Here is a 19,599-nt window from a genome sequence, read left to right as displayed (position 1 = left end):
GGGCGTTAGATTCACGCGAGGTAATAAAGGCCGCACAATACAATAAAAACCCGGTGCGCCTCGGCATACTCACGAACACAATAATTCCTGGATATGAATGCTCGGCCATTGACCCCCAACATATACCACACCGACCCATCTCGCGTTAGGAAAGGCCTCAGTGAAAAGAGAAAGAACAAGGGGATGTAATTTGAAATCAAGGGAGTCATTTTCACCTGATAGTGACTTCAACTTTTTCTAATTTTTAGGTCAAAATAAAGTTCAGTAACTTTCTCGATGTCACATGACATCACCTATAATTTTTTCTTTTCACTGGGTCGACTTAAAAGCGGTAGGCAAGACGAAGCATACTTCTCAGCATCTTCATCTTCCCTCTGTTCATTGTCTGGGCTCTGAACAATTCTCGTTGATTCATTGAGTTTGCGTGGGGGTCCAGGAACCAGAGCAAGGCGGAAACTTAGCTGAATTCGCAGGTGGAGTTGTCATTATTTGATTGTCTAGGTAAGAAACTTGTAGCCCAATGTAATGTTCTATATAAATGAATTGATTTATTTCAAGCAAAATGAAGATGGCCTTCAATCATGCTAAAAGCACATGATAACTAACACACCAGACACAATTTTAATACCATCATGAAATTTCAATTTATGTCATATAAAGATGCTATATTATATTTACTTAGGTCATAAACAGATTTAAAATATTTTTCACAGCATTTTTTGTCCATTTTAATTTACAATATACATTTAAAGTCTTAAATTAGCTATGTACAAAAATACAGTGATGTGTACAGTATGAACAAAGGCAACAGAAAGCTAACTCAAAAATTGCCATAAACAAGATTTTGATGACCAGATACTGTATCCTACCGTATTTGAACTAAACATTCTCCATCATATTTAATCATATTTATAGTTGTTATGTGATATCACAAAGCTTCTGGAAACAAGGTTTGTTAATTAATGCTTTGGATATTTTACTGTAAGCACATATCAATGTGGTATGGAAATTTCCATAAAGAAGAAGGGATTCCCCTTTACTGCGCACACGCACCATTCCTATCAGTTTCAACGACAGATTTGTTTAAAATGTCAAGAGCTGCATTGAATGAGGAACAATGATAGATTACGATAGATACATAGAAGAAATCATTTGAGGGTACATATGGCACTTCAATAGATAAGCTGACAGCTACAGGGGGACTTTAAAAGTGTTTCATAAAGACCACTACAATTTAAAAACCAGAAGAAAAACAACCCAAAACAACACTTTGATGTAGTACATTTGTACTGAACACATGTGGGATAATGACTGGTTCTTAATTCTTAATACAGAACACTATTGTTTAAAATATCCAAGAATGGGAATGGGCAAGAGAAGGGAAAATCCAAACAACTAAAAGGCTTGCATTCTGCCTGTCAAATAGCATAATGATTTGTTCATATACCAGTCAATTTCAAACAATACAGGGTTTTCTGAGAAGCTGCAACTAATAATAAAAAAAGTAGAAATACAAATTAAAAATAATAAAAATTTCCTTTAGGTTATGCATATTTGAATGAGGCAGATAAGGTGAAACAAGCATATTGTACCAAAGTACCACTGCACACGCCCTCACTCATGAAAACCTGTTTAAAAATGAGTGGGACTTCTACAAACCATAATATTTGTACCTTCATTCAATAGATATAGCACCATTGTTTTCATAGAATACAAAAGAAACAGTTCGATCGTACGGTGATGGGGAGAGATCAAGGAAAGCAGCAATGCTCAGGGCCACTCACTTCAACACTTACCAAAGTCCAACTAACTAAACCTAAATATGAAAATTTACTTCCACGTCTAAACAATACTGAGCTACATTATGAAGTAAAATTACCTCCTTATAATTTCTGAAAAAGATAGTTAAACAAAAACCTAAAATGAGCATAACATAAAAACTGACTTAGGAGGGAAATGTACAACTCATTCTAGAAATCATTATTACAGTATATGTTGATGTCAGCATTAAAATTGAGACCTAACTTCCACATAGAGCTCTAATTTACACCTTACAGACGATGAATTTGAAAGCATGTCAAAAAGAGCAGAAACATGTTTTTCCCCACAATAGATGAAAAACAAGGAACAGGCGGAACTGCATGTGTACATAATAATTTACTCTAGTTCCATTAATACTTTACAAGGGAGAATTCAGATCTACAACATTTTGAAAGATTGACATCTTTTCTATTAGTACTAGGACATACAAATTTACAGATGATATGTGATACTGAAACACACTAATTTTGTATTGAGTAGTTTTAATGAAAATTGCCAAACTACTAATCACTACACAAGAATTGCAGTGGAATACTTGCAATATCACATACTGGTGATAAAAGCATTACTCTCTAAGCGAAGTTTCAAAGATAATACTGTCATAATCAATGCACCTGAGCATTACAATACACCTTCCCAGGGAAATGTTTCCCATACACAGATGAGAAAACTTCCAGTCCATCACTTAAGAATCTATTCAAAAGACAGCAGTGGGTGAGCCTACTCCCCTTCTTAATTAACAATACATAAATTCCAAAGAATAAGTAACAAAATGAATTTTTAGCACAACCTTTAATCCTCATTATAATAACAATGAATGCTTCTTAAAATTAGTGAACCTGATTAAAATGAACTATATTTGGCAGCGAAATGAAAATTCTGTACAGCTCATTACCTAGAACGTATTTACTTAACACAAATCTACACTTGGCTAAGACATCACATTTACACCTAACAATGAAGGAAATGCGTATTTTGACTGCAAGACAGTACTTCAGTGCTCAAGAAAATTTACTATTTTAAGTACTTTTCAAAGAGAGGCGCTCAAACAATGACATGCAAACATACAATAACAATTAAAGTTAAAACTTTATATAATATTCAGTACAATTTTACTTACAGTATTATTACATATAGATCTCTAGCAACAATAAAAGGTAAAACCCCTCAACAAGACACTATTTTTTTTTATGAGCAACTGCCTTAGTTGACTGTTTAGGGGAAGGCTTTGCCTTCTTCTGCGGCTCATCAAACTTGGTAACTGGTTTATGAGTGCGACGAGATACACGGCGCTGTACTTGAGAATCTTCCTTTAAACTACCTTTGGCAACCTCCTTTTTGCTGGTATTGGATGTTGAATGACCTCTTGATCTCAGTACTGAGCTATACTTAGAGCTTTCCTCTTCATCGTTAGATGACACAAGAGAACTCATCCGTTTTCTCTTTTCCCCAGACTGCTTTTGTGCAGGACTGCCAGCACTTTCGTCTTTACGCTTCAGGTTTCCCTTACTTGCTTGAGGAGTTGTGGAGCGCCGAGTAACTATGCGCCCTGATGATTTGCCAGTTTTAGTAAGACTTTCGCTGGGAGTCGAAGAGCTATTTGTATCTCCCTCTTGATTAAGATCTACTCCTGACGCGAGGGTTTTCCTCCAGAAATCATCATTTTCATTATCTGATGATTGACTTGCATACAGAGGCTCACCTTCCCATGAAGCTTCATCAATAGATGGAACTCTGCCTTCATTCAATCTTGAACTTGGCTTCAATGAGAAAAATGCTGGCTCTGAGCTTGAGCCAGCCATACCACTTAAAATTTGATTAGAATTTGACATGGATGCCTGACTTTCATTTACTGACAAATGGGAATTTTGAGTTTCCAGGAAGGTGTTGTCAGTTGTAGTTGCTCCATTAAACTGATTTAGACTATCTATGGAAGACAAAGTCTTATTTACACTTGAATCTTTAGACTCATCTTGTTCCACTTTTGGCACTGCTTCAGAGAATATTTCATGAGTTGCAGTTTGCGCCTTGTGAAATGGAGCAGTTTTTACTGTAAAACACCTCTTTTTCTTGTCTAGAGGATCAGGGCTTGCACATACAGCATCTTGACTGTTAGTTGGAGAGAGCTGAGCGATTTCTCCGAGAAATGATGGGGAAAGCGTTGTTTCAAACAGGAGGTCAGGTTCAGGAAAAATATCACTTGTACTTGTTTTGTCCATGCTTAAGTCATCACTACCAGATAAAGATCTTGACTGCTCAGAAAATGAACCCGTGTGAGAAGTTGCTTTACGTTTTTGAGCAATTTTACAGGAAACAACTACTTCTTCATCTTCTTTAACCTCTATCTCCTGTTCTGTTTCCTTCTTCACCGAGTCAAGATCAGCAACATCTGAAGATTCATTTCCTGAAAAAGGAGAAAAGATTTGAGTTTACTATTTCACAAGTGAAAAAGATTTAAATAGGAAAACCATATGCTAGTATTAATTTATCTTTTATTTGAAACCAGAACAAGTATGTGGCTGCTTAGATAATGTTGGTTTTCATTAATGAATAGTCAAAGATAGGAAATAATAAATGATTTACCTAACACAGCAAGAGATGACATGATAGATGAATCTTTTTTGAGATCACTTGATGTCACAGAATCCCCATCTGGTCCAATACTAGATTCCTGAGCTTCTGTATTCAAATCATCATTAGGTGTCTTTGAAATAACATTTCTAAAGGTATAGTTCAGCTCTTCAGTGTTATCAGAGGGATCGGCAGGTAACAAGGTAATTGACCCTCTTCTCTTCATGTCCCCATGTAAGTTCCCTGTAGAAAAAAGAAATTGGAATTAAACATAGATAACTCAATTAATGATTAAAATATTTCTATATTTATTGAGGAAAAGACATATTAATCTTACCATCAATCAAATCTTTGGCTATTTCAATATCCTCTCCACAAAGAGCAGCCACAGCCACTTCAACAGGAATTTTCTCCTGATCCTCATAATAAACATCATCAACTAGAGGGGCATCAAAATGTCCACCAGTACTGTTCTCTGTTTCTCTCATCACCAATGAAGTTAGTTGCTCATTAGAAGTTGATTGCAATTCCTCAGCATCAGCTCCAAGAGATACTCGCATTATAGCATCATTCATGTGCTGAGACACAAGTGGGCTAAGTTGCTTGGTTGGAGTGCTTTCCTTCTTCTTGTTCGGTCTCTTTGGAGGAGAAACTCCACAGTCAGTGTTCTTCGAGGGAGATGGCAGTTGTGGTTTAGGATTAGGGACACTCAATTCCGTCTCTACAGTACTAGTCCTGGGTGGTGATGGTTCCTTCTCTTGAGAGCTTCGTAAACTTCTTTTTCTATTCCGCTGCCTCTTAGGTTTTGGACTGACATTTGGCCCATCCTCAATCTTGACCTCAGATGTACTTATAGCAGTGGTCGGACTTGGAATAAACACAGGTGTCGTTGTTTGAAGTTTTAAAGTTGAGGTACCAGGACTCTGTAATATTTGTTGTTGATGAATAACAGTTTGTGCCTTTGCCAAAACAGGTTTTTGTAGTTGAAGTGGCACAGCTGTTAATAACTGTACAGATGTTTGGGTTGGATTTTGTATCTTTGGAGATGTCTTCACTGCAGAATATGTCATTGGCACAGTTGTTCTTCCTTTGGCAGGTGAAGCACTGCTACTAGATGTAGTTACTTGCACAGAAGTCAGGACTAGTGGAGGAGTTACAGTTACAGGCGTTGATAATTGAAGTACTGTTGGTTTAACTTTTGGCGAACTTGGTATTCTGTCTGCGTCAACACATCCTTGGGAGGGAGGGTACACCCGTACTTCAGATGAGTTCACAGGCTTCACATCAGAGTACAAATGGACAGGCAAACCTGATTGCAGCACTCTTGATCTTGAATTTACATTAAGATCACCAAGTTGGGATGTTTTCAGTGATGGAGTTTCAGAAACTTTAGATGAGGACACTGGCGCAAGTGGTGGAGCCTCTGAAATTGGTAGCTGTTGAACCTTCTGATGTAGTGTTTGAGTAGAAAATTTAGACAGTAGATTCAGTCGTGGTAGTTGAGCTGAATGCTGACGGGGCACAAAATTAACGGTCTCGTTAGTTGGTCCTGATGCCGATGCTAGTGTGGCCACAACCACTGCTTGCTCAGATTCACCATCAGTGTTTTTAGAGTTAGAATTTGACAGTCCTCCTCTAACACAAAAAGCTTCAGGACTTGGGCTTTCTGATTGCCCCAAGACTACAGCATCTCCAATGTACCGTTCAGATCCAGTTGGGGAAAATACCATGGCTTTAACACCTGGAGACAATTTTAGAGGGGATTTTGTTGGTGTCAGTTTTTGAGAAAGACCAACTACTGGTGCTTTAGATTGTACAACAGCATAAATTTTACCCTTGGAAGTCGACAGCTGTGGTGGAGAAAGGGATGTTGAGGTAGAAACAGATACTGCCAATGATTGTGCTGAGAGTTTCTCTGGTGATGATAGCAACCGTAGAGGTACAAGGGCAGGTGTTAACATTTCTGTTGATGGTGCACTTAGAAGCTTTTCTGGTGGAGAAGAACCAGGTGTTTTTTCTGTAGATGGCTTTTCTGGTAGCACCAACGATATTTGGTTTTCAGCTGGGAATGGCACAATTTGTTCTTCAGGACAACTTGAAACAAGTTGTCTTTCAGGAATCTTCGAAAGCTCCTCACCAGTTGTGGAAGTCTGTTCTTTTAGAGGTTCTGGTATCAATTTCTCTACAATTGGTGGCTCTGTAGTAGTGGTAAGCTGAATTTGAGGGGAAATAGTCGGCGGCAGCACAGTGGAAGAATCAGCAGGCTGAGGCAGAGCTATCGGCAATGGAAGAGACTCTGCCTGTATGTGAACAGTTGGCAATTCTTCCGAAGAGCCCATATCTTCAGGTGGTGCACACTTGGTCGATGTTGAGCTCGAGGAATCTTTCATTGGTGATGTATGAGTTACTAATGACTCACTTGGTAAGGCAGTAGGAACAGTTCCACTATCTCCTGATGATTCAACAGAAGGTTTACAAAATTCAATAACTGGTGGCACTGTCTCAGTGGTCTTTTCATCAGAGTTCTTTAGTTGCTCTTCTTGCTGCTTCGGAGGCGAAGCGACAATATTGGAGGAATCACCAGATGCAACAGAAATGGGATCACTCAATCTGCGTACAACAGTACGGTACAAAGGTGGAGGTGGAAGAGGTGCCTGTGGTTGTTCAAGTAGTTGTATTAACTGAGTAGGTTTGGTCTTCATAAACTGTGGAGGAACAGAGCCCATGATGGGTCGATTTTTCGTCCGAGAAATAATAACAGGAACAACAGCAACCGTTTCTTCTTTAGCTTTCTGAGGACTAAGTCTTGTCACTTGTTTCTGAGGTGACTTTTTCAATTCACTACTTTGCAATATCGTCACAGTCTGAGAAATCTGCTGTGAGTCACATTGTGCTGTACTGATCTGCTGCACTTCAGGAGCAGGCTGGGGCAGAGAGAGCTGTGTAACATTTGATTGTGGAGGTTGTTGCTGGGGTTGAGATCCTTGACCTTGTTGTAGCTGCTGCTGTTGCTGAAGAGCAAGGCTTCGGCGAAGATGTTCAATGTTTTGCTTTTCATCTTTGGCAGCTTTTTCTTCTTGCATACGCATCTGTTCACTATGTATCTGTTGTAGTTGGACAAGGCGACTCTGATTTTGTAGTGCTAAAAGAGTTTGAGGTCTTGGTGGAGAACCAGTGGTCAATGTGCTGACTGGTGGGGAAATATTACTCGTACTGGAGGGGGTGACAGCTCTTGGTGCAGCTTGAGATACAGTAGGTATTGGTACATCCAACACTACACTGGAAGCTGTCGTCTGAGTTGTTGAAGTCAAGGATGGATATAACTGAGTTCTAGGACTTCCCGAAGAGATCAGAGGGTTGATATTGACTGGAATATCATTTGATACCGTTGCTGAGTTGATTGATAATACAGTGGCGTCAGTTGAATCACTTACGAAGCTTTGAGTTGACATTATAGGTGAAGTTTGATTCGTCATTGCTGCATTAAGATGGGCTGTTGAAACAACAGGAGCACTTCCACTAAAAAGTTGTTGAATGGTTGATACCAACAGAGGTTGACTAGGCTCACAACTGATCACATATGTGTCGTGAGTTGAATCCCCGGATAATTTGTTATCCTGTTTAGACAATTGGCGCACAACAAGCCCAGATGGTGAATTTACAACAACCATTCCAGTGGCAGTTGGGACCATTCCAGTAGCAGATGAGATCATCACAGGTAACTGCGAAGATGATGATGATGGAACCATATATAATGGAACTAAATTTTGTTTAGGCGGAGAGGTAACTTTTCCTACTTCAACATCAACTTGCTTCTGAGTAGAAAATGCGCTTGACACCATAGATACAGCCTGAGATGATGGTCCTGATTGATGTGACTGCAGTTGAGTTGTTTGCAGAGTTTGAACGAGTGATGGCTGAGAAATTTGTACTAAATGGGGGGAAAAATCTCCAGAAACCCTTCTCAACTGCGATGCGGTGGCATTAGACGATAGTTGAACAGGTTGTATACCCAACCTCTGCGGTGATGACTGCAATGGTTTTGAACTCTGTACAAGCTGAGGCAGTGAGGACTGGGAGACTGATTGCACTACCTGAGTATTTGCAGGTATAACTTGAGTCAAATGAGCTGACTCTACCAACTGGGTTGGGCCTTGTACTTGTGATCGAGATTGCACAAGCTGTGTAACACCATCAATCGCTGATTTCACTTGTGTTGCTGAAGATATAGGTGAAATTTCTGCCACTGCTTGCATCATTGAGGTTGGAGGGGATACCTGGGATGAAATCTGAATCATTTTTGTACTACCTTCAGTTTGAACCATTTGCTCTGGTTGAACATCATGCACCAGTTGTGAAGGAAGTTGGATTGATGATGATGCTTGCTCTATAATCTGAGCAGATAAGTTTAGATTTGTTAATTGTCCTCCTGACATTGACTGAAGAAGCTGAGGTACTGATTGAGCAGCTTCAGATCCTTCATCAATTTGCAGAGATGGTTGAACTACATCGGCTTGAGGTTCAGACTGCAGTATTTGAGTTGTAAGAGCTTGTTGTAAGGCAACTGTTGACTGCATACTTGACGGTGGACAAAGTAAACTTTGATCTTGCAGAATAGGTTGCGATGCTAGGGCAGTCATCTGATTTTGGGCTACACCTTGAGTGACATTAGAAGATTGATGCAATTGCACCGTTGAAGATGTTGACTTGACTTGAGGTAAGGGCTGAACTTTGTGCACATCTTCAGTACCTTTGCCATCTATCTGAGTTTGAAGAGGAGGCTCAACCATGGGAGCAGCTAAAATTTGCGGCTGAGGTTTAAGTTCCGGATTTTCCATTGGCAATGCAGCTGTTGGCTGACTTTCAGGTTGCTCAGTGGGCAAGGTTAGTAGATTGGTAGTCAAATTTTGGTTTGAACCCATAACCATATCCATTTGAATACTTTGGAGACCAGTTTCAGGCTGAGCCGATCCGTCAGTTGCAGGAGATTCTTCAATTTTGCACAATTGTTCATTTTGACTAGGTTGCTCCTGCAAGACAGCTGATGTGGCAGGTGTTGTTTGCTGGGGTAGAGGCAGAGATTGTGAATCTGTTACAGGCGTAGGCATTCCCTCACCACGCGCCAGTGTACTTTGACTGACAGGAGTAGATGCAGTTAATTCCAAGTTCTGCATTTGCTGATTACTCTCAGGCACTTTTGGAAGGGCCCTGAGTTGAGATGTTTGTGGCTGAGAGATACTTAATCTTGTACTGGTATTGAGTATACCAGTAAAAGTTGTTGGCAGAGGACCAGATGGAGTTTTAAGAGCCCTGGCCAGTAAAGGAGTTTGAGACGCCTGCTTTGATTGCAAAGCACGCTCTAGATGAGGACTTGTTGAAGTCAGTTGGGCTATGGTAGATACCCCTTGAGAAGCAGTTGAAACCATTTGAGGTGCAACTGAAACCAGTTGAGGCGCAGAAGAAACTGTAGTTATCAGTTGAGAAGCGGAAACTAGTTGAGGTGTTGAAACAATCTGAGGTGCAATTGAGACCATTTGAGAAGAGCTCGAAACCAGCTGAGAAGTTGATATTATTTGAGATGAAGTTGATACAACATGAAGTACTTGACCATTTCCTTGTATAGGTATAACTTGAATTGCAGATGCATCAAGTTCTTGAGGCGGAGCAGGTTTCACAGTTTCAACAGATTGGATAACTCGACTATTTTGCGATGAGCTGGGAGGCACATCTTTGCTAGACTGGACAGACACAGTCACAGAGGTCAAGGAATTGTTCGGAGTGATAGTCACTTCTGGAGTAAGATGCTGAACCTTTGATGTGGTTTGCACTTTATGATGTGACCTTGCCTTTGGCAGAGTTTGTACTTTATTTATCATGGTTGGAGGCTTCTGCGGTGATGGCAATTTAGACAAGATTTGTACTTTGGTAGGACTTGGCACTTTGGGAGCTGGTGAAACTTTTGTTGCTACTTGGGCCTTTGGTGGTGTCTGAGCTTTGGCGGCTGGTTGAAGGACTTTGGCTGTGCCTTGGGCTTTGGGGGATACCTGCATCTTCGGTAAGGATTGAATTTTCGAAGGGCTTCCTGATATCTTCACATTGCCTGATTCCGTCTGCATATCTATTGTTTCACCCGTGTCTGCTGTTAAGGATGCAACTTTGGTTACACCAGCAAATGAGGTAACCGCAATGGGACCAGTCTCCCCTGGGCCTGGGGTAGTAGCGGTGCTTGTAATGGAACGATCATCACAAGTTGAAAGTGGACTAGTAGGAGTGGCCTCGAGGACTCCATCGGCGAAGTGCGACGCAATGCTTGAGTCCTCGCTTCCCATGGTGTGAGTGTCATCCGTGCCAGGGCTCATCTCCGCGTTGTTGCCTTTAGTCTTGTTTTTGTTCTTCCTCTTCGTGGTTGGACTAGATCCCGATCCAGACCCGGAGCCGGACCCCGAGCCTTGGCCCTGGCCGGCCTGGACCTGGTTGCGGCGCCGTGGAGCGGGCTTGTTGTTGATCTCCGGGGAACACCTCAGCTGCTCGTCATACTGCCGCAGGATGGACAATATCCTTGCCGTCGTCTCCTCATCCTCCGTGGTCTTCTGGGTGACCTGCTTAGGCACCACCATGGGGATCATGCGGGGGTTGAACAAGTTGGTCCGATTGTCAACCTGCAGAGTCAGGGTGGCGCCGGCTTGGCTGGCTGTCGTCGTCGTGACCGGCGTGGGCGTGGGAGTCATGGTGGCGGTCATGATAGGAGTTGACGCCGGCACCACTATGGCGGGAACAACGGATACGGTAGGGTTGACAGCTGGGGAGGCGGACACCACAGTCAAAGTCTTGCTGACTTTGGATTTCTTCTTAGGCGTAAGCGGAACAGTCTGAGTGAAGCTGGTGGACACCGACACAGTGGCCATGGGGACCGACGTCTTCACTGGGGACGTGGCGATGGCCACCAGAGTCTGCGCTGCGGACTGAGGGGTGGGCAGCACAATGGCTTGCGGGGTGGGCTGTACAGTAGCCTGAGGGGTGGGCTGTACAGTGGCCTGAGGAGTGGGCTGCACAGTGGCCTGAGGGGTGGGCTGCATAGTGGCCTGAGGGGTGGGCTGCACCGTCGCCATCTGGCGGACGGTGGAGGGCACCAGAGAAGGAGTCACTACGGTGGCCTGAACAGCAGCATCCGAGCGCACTGCGCTCACCACGGCGACGGAGGCAGTCGTAGTAGTGGCCGCCGTTGCAGTAGTTGAAGCCTGCGTCGGCGTCTGGGCAGAGGTCTGAGCTGACGCCAGGGCAGGGGCAGAGGCCGGCACCGGGGCGGTGGCTGCGGTCGGTGCAGGCGACGGCGCTGGGGCCGAGGCGGGGGCGGGGCCGGCGACCGGGGTGGACGCCGGGGCCGCCGCTGGCTTGTCATCCTCGGTCAGCGACTGCCGCTCTTTGAGCTGGCGCGTTGTGTGCACATGGTGCAGCACCGACTCGAACTCCAGGAGCTGGGCCTTCAGGATGTCGTTCTCCGAGGGCGGGCCCGTCGGCGCCGAGGGAAAGAGCGGCCGTTGGACGTTGGTAGGCGCGTTGGCGGCCTCGGCCAGGGCGGCTGCGGCCGCCGCCGCCGCCGCTGCAGCAGCGCGAGGGGGTGTCGTGGACGTGCCCGCGGCCGCGGCCGCTGCCGGGGCGGCAGTAGAGCTGGTGGAGGTGACGGCCTCCTGGGCGGTCTGGCGGAGGTACTTGTCCAGGATGGGGTTGCTGACGCGGATGCGAGTGGGCTCGGGCAGCGCTCCCCGCTTAGCCAATGTCACGGTCCGTTGCCCAGTCGGCGACGTCACTGCCGTGAGGACTTGCTGGGCCGAACCCGTCTGCACGAGGGCCGGCACGGGCACCGAGGAGGACGGCACCACAGCCACCTTCACGGCCTGGTTCGCCTGACTCACGGCCTGCACGATCTGCACACGCTGAATCTCCCCTCTGGAGACGGAGACAGGTGGGTAGCTGTGCGTCCTATGGACCAGGGATGGCACAGGCTGCCTCTGCTGCGCGGTCAGCCCAGCAAGCAGCACAGCCGCACCCTGTCCCGCTCCAGCCTTGGTGCTCGCCACCGTGACAACACTGCGCGTTGTAGGAGTACTGCTGCTGGCTGTGCTGCTGATAGCCGTGAGCTGGTGCAGGCTGGGCTGACTGGTAGTACTGACCGTCAGGAGGACTCCAGTAGGCGTGGGAGTCAGCGTGGGAGTCGCTTGAGTAACTCCGGTAGCTCCCTGACTGATTGTAGTAGCCGCTCCACTGGTCGACTTGACTATGACCTGAGCTGTAGTCATAGTAGTGGTCGCTAGAGCACCAGCTGGTGCTGGTTGAAGGGCTGTAGCTGGCTGCTCCTGCGGCGGCGTGGGCTGCATCTCTGGCTGCGGCAGTGACGATGGCGATTGACTCGAGTTCAGCCGCGCTTGGAGAGGCGGAACTGGCGGCTGACCAAACCCCGGCGGATGCACTGGGGCCCCAAACCCCGCCGGCTGGGCCTGGGACCCAAACCCCGCCGCCGACTGGTTGAGCTTGGGGGTCTTGTCCGCGAGCAAGGCTTGCTTGAGTGCGCTGGTCGTGCCAAACGCCTGCGAGAACTGAGGCAGCGCCGTCGTCGCAGAGGACGCCGTGGTGGCCTGGTTCCAGCTGGCGCGCCGCTGAGGGACCTGGGTGAGTGCCGGCGGCTGGGCCTGCGGCTGGGCCTGCCGCACCACGACCCGCGAAGAGGTGAGCGGCGCCAGCCCCGGCGCCACGCTGGAGAGCTGCACAGGGCCCTGCCCCGAGGCCGTCATCAGCTGCACCATGCGGCTTGGCCCAGGGTAGTACGTCTCGAGCTTGTGGCTGACTAGATTGGGCGCGTTGCTGTTGGGCGCGTTGCTGCTGCCGCTGAGCTGCGGCGCAGCCTGGTTGCTGGTGGACAGGGCGCTGGCGTTGCCGTTGCCATTCACTGCCACCTGCTGCTCCGATGAGGCCGGCCCCTGCTCGTCCTCGGGCTTGGAGACGCTGCTGCTCGAGGTTCGGGGAGCCACGTTTCCCGAAACGTGGACGACCTGAAGTTAGACAGGAAAATTGGGGTAAGGCAAAGGATCGGACAGTGCTGGAAAAATATTGATAAAGAAAAGAAGCAAAAGCAAAAGATATAAATAGCATAATAATAATAAACATACAAAAAAGACAAACAAACCTGTACGGTAGTGCACTGAGGCCTGGGCATCATCATGTCCAGGGAGTTCAGGCCAGGTACTATTGACAAGGAGTAAGGCTCGTTGAAGCCAGAAGCCTTTCTTTCTCGATACTTCTCAATGTTTGCATCCTTTTGCAAAGTGATCTTGGGCATCAAAGAGGTATCCAAACTAGAAGGATTCTTCTTTTTTGGTCGATATTTCCTGAGACTTGCAAGGGCTTCTTTATTTGGCGGATGTTTCTTGTCCACTTGACCAAGTTTCTTCAGATCCTCAGAATTTACATTGTAATTTTGATAGGTGCTAGCTGGATTGAAATCCTCACCAATATTACGGGGATCCTTTCCACTAGAAACATGGAACTGCACAACAGATGACTTTCCATTTCTTTTGGCATCACTTTTCGGAGTTTTACCTTTAGGTTTTCTTTGGCTTTTGACTTTTTTACCAAGATGTGATTCATTAATATTAAACTTACTCCTACAATCATCTGATGAAGGATAATTACGCTTTGGTGTTCTTTTCTTTTTTCTTGGGTCAGAGGAATCAAATCTCTTCTTTATGTTATAAGGGGTGTCTGAACCAGTTTCAGAGGGAGATGACTGATTACTTCTAAAAGGTATGTCTTCGATGTCCTCTTCACCTGTTCCTGGATCATTGTCTAGCTCATAACCCTTTTCAATTCCATCATGACTATCTTCTTCATTAGAAGGCATGTTTGAAAACTTGCTGTAATCTAAATCCAGGAACTTGAGCTCTTTTGCCACAGAACGCTCTCCTTTAGACACCTCCTTGAGATAGTCATTACATCTAGAGTTCAGATCATCCCACTTCAGATCCCAACTCAAGACCCTATTACGAGAGCATTTCAGAATCACATGAAGATCATCTTGTAAGTTTTGTGGCAATTGTAACTCATTTCTATCTTCAATTTTGATCTCCACATTCATTCCATATTCAACAGTGGGTGCAGGCTGGCCTGTATCTAATACTTGAGATTTGATGTGCCCAGTGCACATGGCAATATCTTTCATTCTGTTTAAACAGTCATCAGTTGGGTTCAGAGAAAATGCAGTGAGAATGCATTCACGGCACTCATTTAAACTATCTGATAATAAATTAGCTAGCTGTAGAAAACCTGCTGACAAATGCTCTTCGGCTGCCCGCAGCTCTGCATCATTTTCTAAAGATCGAATCTGTTCCATTCGATTTACTTCAGAGGTCAAACTTTTAATAAATAACTCCACGCATTTCAGCCGATATCGACCAGGAAACTGAAAGAGATGGTTAAAAGTTCAGTAGATGTAGAAGAAGTGAGTAGTATGAAAGATCGAAAAACAACTTACTTTCTTTTCTAGGCAGGTACTAAGAGCAGCAATTTGATCAACAGATTTGGCTTGAGCACCTAGCTTGCTTATCATGCTTTCAAACTCGGCATCATTACTGTTCATTTCCACCCATTCTGAGATGAGTTCAGTGATGGTGTCATCTATTTTTTCTACAGGTTCTGCTATTGCTCTGGCAAAAAATACCTGTAAATTTCAGAGAAAGGCATGAGTAGATGTAACAGGTTAGGCTGAGGAAAATACTATAAAGTGTCCGATCTTACAAATACTACTGTCTGTGCAGCATTACGACTCTTCTTCCAAATTTTGCTTTTCCCTGAGAGAACTGGGTTGTAAGTTTTGAGTCTCTTACTAAAAAGTAAGCCCTGAGAGAGAGGTACTTCTTTCATCTGAAAATAATGAAGCACAAATATAGCAAAACTAGACAAAAAGTAAAGGTGTGAGTACAACATCTATTTTGGGGAGTCAAGAAATGTGGATGGTACTGATGTACATCCACCCTTACCTGATCAGTTACATCCTTATGTTTGTTCTGTCGCACAAGGAGAACAATCCATAGATCTAGGATATAGTGCAGCTCGTTGTCTGGAAGAAATGAGAGAAGGCGCCTGTCTCGCTTGTAAAACATCCAGACAACTGCTGCTAATCTTTGAGCAATGTCATAACACTTTTTATCTTCACAGAGGATATTTAAGCGGGATTCAAGGATGTACCTATCAGCCTCCAGAAATGATAAAGCTGTGTGGAAATATTTTAGGTTTAGAAATTAATTACCAATGTGATTAAAGAATGTAAAAAATAATAATTTACCTGCTTGCTCATCATATGGTTTCACCTGAATAATATTACTTAAGGTTGGGTTCCCCCACGGTTCATCTAAGAGATTGCAAAGGGATTGGCATTGTGAAGCTATGTGTTCACTTCTTTTCTTAAGCCTCTCACAATCCGAAACCTGACATTTCAAGTGTGTTTTCATGGCTTGCTTGATACTTCTCCATTCTGGCTTGAGCACAAGGTTTATGGAGTTCCTAGAACACAGGAGGCATGTAGCTTTTAATAAGGTTCATAAACAACAGCAAAATAAGATGGTAGATAGATATGATATGCAAGTTCTCAGTAGTTTCATTATCATTACCTCATCAAAAAGTTGAAGGAGTCTTGAAATGTCCCTTCTTCTTTTTGTTCTTTTAATAGGTTCCATGTTGATGTTAGGCATTGTATTTTATCTGAATATTTGACACTGACATCTAGGAGCCGTTGTTCCATTAACTGCAACAAATCCAAACAAAACACAATACATTAAAAAAAAATGTTGAGAAAAATGGAGCAGTGTTTCTGAGGCTCAACATGTACTACAAAAGTTAGAATGATTTAAATGTTTTTCTCATAGATATTGTAGAAGATGGTAAAATTATGATTAATAAAATTACAAGACATGTCTTCTAGACTCTGGGAATATGACATGACAAAATAAATAAGCAAATAGTTTCATGAAACTTTAGAAAGTGTTTTTCCCCCAGTATTAATATGAGTACCTAAATAAAATTCCTAACACCAGATACGGTCAAGCTCCCCCAGCAAGCAGCATGGCACAATTACTACACAAACTACAAAATATACACAAGCAGAACTCATACATATTCAAAACAAATTAAACCATGCAAAAACATTACATAGTCACACACACACACAAAATAGCTAAACAAACAAACGACAAAACAATGCAGAACACATACAAAAACTCGTCTAGGAGCTCATTCAGCAAGCAAGCTGACAGAAAAAACACAAAACAATTACACACAAAATTTGAAGGCATGCTCTAACTATGGGTAATGTGGAATCTACAAGTTGCATGTGTTAATAAATTTCATTAACATTATAGAAAATATGAGACCAAATGTAAAGCTCTGAAAAAATTGACTATCAAACTTTCAGGCAGAGCACTCAGACTAAATACACCATTGAACCATGTATTCTGTTGTTTAGAAAACCAGTTAGCTCTCAAAGAGTTAAAATGCAAACAAAAAAACAGTTATTGGCCAAAAGACTTAATTTGTGACAATTTCTTTTAATAGGCAACCTTAGCTATGTGAAAGAGGGGAAAAAAAGTCTTCTCAGAATAACCTGTTTCTTTTCACAAAAACAACAACAAAAAAACCTTTCTCCCAAATATCTAATCATATAGATGGTGCAATACACACACAATATACACAAACATTCAAGGACTGTGACACACTTGTGGTTTTTCTCTGACACAGCTCCTACACCCACACCCAATCAACATCAAACCTGTGAATTTGTGGGACAGAAAATTAGTGGGAATTTTTCGCAGAATACTTTCCATTTCTGGAAACGTTACCTTGGTGGGGTTCGCACGCGTCGCCATAACTTGGGATTAGAGGGTCCACTGCACAATAGTCACAACTGGAAGAATAAGGGAGAAGGATTGTCTTTAAACTGACTGCTGGGTAGGAGAATGAAAAATAACCTTAATTGATATAGCAGCATAATATGACAGGAGAGAGCATCTCCAATCACCCATGATTGCTTGTTAAATTGCAGTGTCTTTATGGCCTAAGCTAACAGGTATATAACTCAATTTTTATCATTAAGTGAATTGAATTAGTGAGCCAACTAGTAATGTTCCATTGCTAAAGTGTAATCACAGAGTCCTCATCACCCACTAGTAACAGAAATAGTGAATAATTAAGATCTCTAAGCTATAACAAGACTTTATGTTAAGAGCACAATAGAAATAAAATATATAATGATGATTAATTGAATATCAATTTCCATTATTTATACAAAGAAAAATAAAAGAAAAAAGGCAAAACAACACACGTGAAGCTCTTCTAGGTTAGGTTATTTCGGCTAGGCACTAAAGTCTAAACGTAACTAAATCTGCAAAGCAGGACCACAGTATTTAAGACGTTCAAATACTCGGGATTTAACAAATCTTCACTATGACAATAATAAATATCAATGATACACAAGCAAACAAACCAGAATTTAGAAACGACAAATGCTAGGTGGAAACCTATTGTAGAAAAACCACAACTTTGTACTGGCAAAAGTTATGTATAAAAAGCAAGCATATAAAAATTCCTACAATAATGGAAAGTGAAATGAATCTAAACTGTTACAGGTGCAAATAAAATATGATAGAAAATGGAAATAAAATAAACAAACATTGCCATCAACATAGCTAGAAGACTAATCATGTTTACTTGCATTCCATTCTCCCAAATCACTTAATGTCACATACCATCATTTGTTCATCACCAGAAAGATCCTCAGCGATGTCATAAAGTAAGTCATAAATGAAAAAGACCATACTTGGCCCTAGGCCGTGAGGCAGTAGGTCTGCTGCAGGGCGAAGTGAGGTTTGGTTTAGATGATAGACTACGCCAGACTCCCGGGAGATCTCACTTCGCCAGGATATCCAAGTGGCGAGCCACGAATTTAGAAAGTCAGAAGATTTCGGCACATTCACTCCTAAACACAAATTTTGAATTCAATCTCGTATATTGGATAAAACTACCTAAACATGGCGGTGTAGGACAGTTTGTACACGGCGTTCACAATCTCAGGATTTCTGTAAGGCTTATAAGTTAATAAAAACAGAAAGAAGTCTGAAGAACCTGTACAATTTTACTTAAAATTTACGTCTGTTACCCTTACAAGAAACTTATTCTTTGACGCACAACTGTGTTTATCACTCGTCGCTTCTTTCATTGACGCCATCTTTCTAACTACTGAAATGACGAACTAATCTTGTGAAGTTGTTGCCAACATTACTTCCCAATTTTCCCTTTGTTACCAAATTTGTTTTCGTACACGAATCATATGCACGAGTTGTGAAATTACTTTGTGTGCGAGTCTTATAGAACAGAAAATTATGAATGTCAGTCCGGCCTATTTTTTCCGTATATTTGTCGTAATCTAGATGAGTTACACATGTGTGTCCCCGCAGAGGGAGAAGTTTCTGGTCTTCAACCAAAATATTGTCCTGAATGTTTTGCTTTCGACCACGAAAATGTCTTCTGGTTTTGTTCCACACAAATGCAAGTATTTGTTGTATTTCCAGCGCCAGGAGGGTTTGCATGTACTGCGGTTCACAATTTGTAGCAGTAGGAGGTGTGGAGTAAATTCACCTTAACAGCAGTATAACGATGGTGAGAAGTGTTCTGCTCTGTTATCGCCACCGCCCACCACCAAATGAACAAGTGAAAGGCGAGAGCGCAGACGACGCCAGCGTTCCATCGGAAAAAAATTCTTTGTAGTTATTTTTTGTCGTGTGGACGACCTAAGTGGCCTTCCCTGTCCACTTTTACCTCACCCACCACACCCCACCGATCTAAAACCCTTACTTGTGGTAATTCGTGTGCGGCGAGCAGGGTGCATTGATTGACACGCAACAAATAAGAACCATCCTGAATAGTACGGGATGCTGAGCTGTGCTGAGCAGGCTATGGCACAGTAGAGTCGGAAGCAAACGATCATCTTCTTCTTTTTCGTAAAACACCTCACCGGCGTAATTCAAATATGGCGCTAACGGTGGGTATGCCCCCCCCCCCTCCCGACCCCCCCCCCAAACACACACCGAAACAAAAAGTAGTCATCAGAACTAATTTGGGGATAGTCGAGAAATTAGCTGTGGCACCAAAGAAGTTATTACACAG

The 19,599-nt window shown here is 43.2% G+C and overlaps 1 protein-coding gene across 5 annotated transcripts; it reads right to left on the bottom strand.

The window, feature by feature from the left end:
• Positions 1 to 523: 523 nt before the first annotated feature.
• On the bottom strand, positions 524 to 18,691 carry LOC113204142 (mucin-5AC). Of its 5 annotated transcripts, XM_052267342.1 has the most exons (12): positions 18,599 to 18,687; positions 18,183 to 18,412; positions 17,277 to 17,341; positions 16,053 to 16,186; positions 15,728 to 15,945; positions 15,423 to 15,655; positions 15,181 to 15,306; positions 14,918 to 15,103; positions 13,574 to 14,845; positions 4,730 to 13,439; positions 4,405 to 4,635; positions 524 to 4,225 (listed from the first exon to the last, which is right to left on the bottom strand). In XM_052267342.1, the coding sequence occupies exons 3-12, from the start codon at positions 17,301 to 17,303 to the stop codon at positions 3,000 to 3,002; spliced, it is 12,363 nt and encodes a 4,120-aa protein (XP_052123302.1). In that variant the 5' UTR covers positions 17,304 to 17,341; positions 18,183 to 18,412; positions 18,599 to 18,687; the 3' UTR covers positions 524 to 2,999. The 5 variants fall into 5 exon arrangements, with proteins under 5 accessions (XP_052123302.1, XP_026274957.2, XP_026274956.2 ...); XM_026419172.2 differs by lacking the exon at positions 18,183 to 18,412 and having other exon boundaries at positions 18,599 to 18,691; XM_026419171.2 differs by lacking the exon at positions 17,277 to 17,341.
• Between the last annotated feature and the right edge of the window lie 908 nt (positions 18,692 to 19,599).

Source organism: Frankliniella occidentalis, unplaced genomic scaffold (assembly GCF_000697945.3).
Source record: "Frankliniella occidentalis isolate FOCC.00 unplaced genomic scaffold, Focc_3.1 Scaffold4, whole genome shotgun sequence".
Classification (NCBI taxonomy): Eukaryota; Metazoa; Arthropoda; class Insecta; order Thysanoptera; family Thripidae; genus Frankliniella; species Frankliniella occidentalis.
Note: the sequence above shows the minus strand (reverse complement) of the source record. Positions and strands in the feature narration are given on the sequence as shown.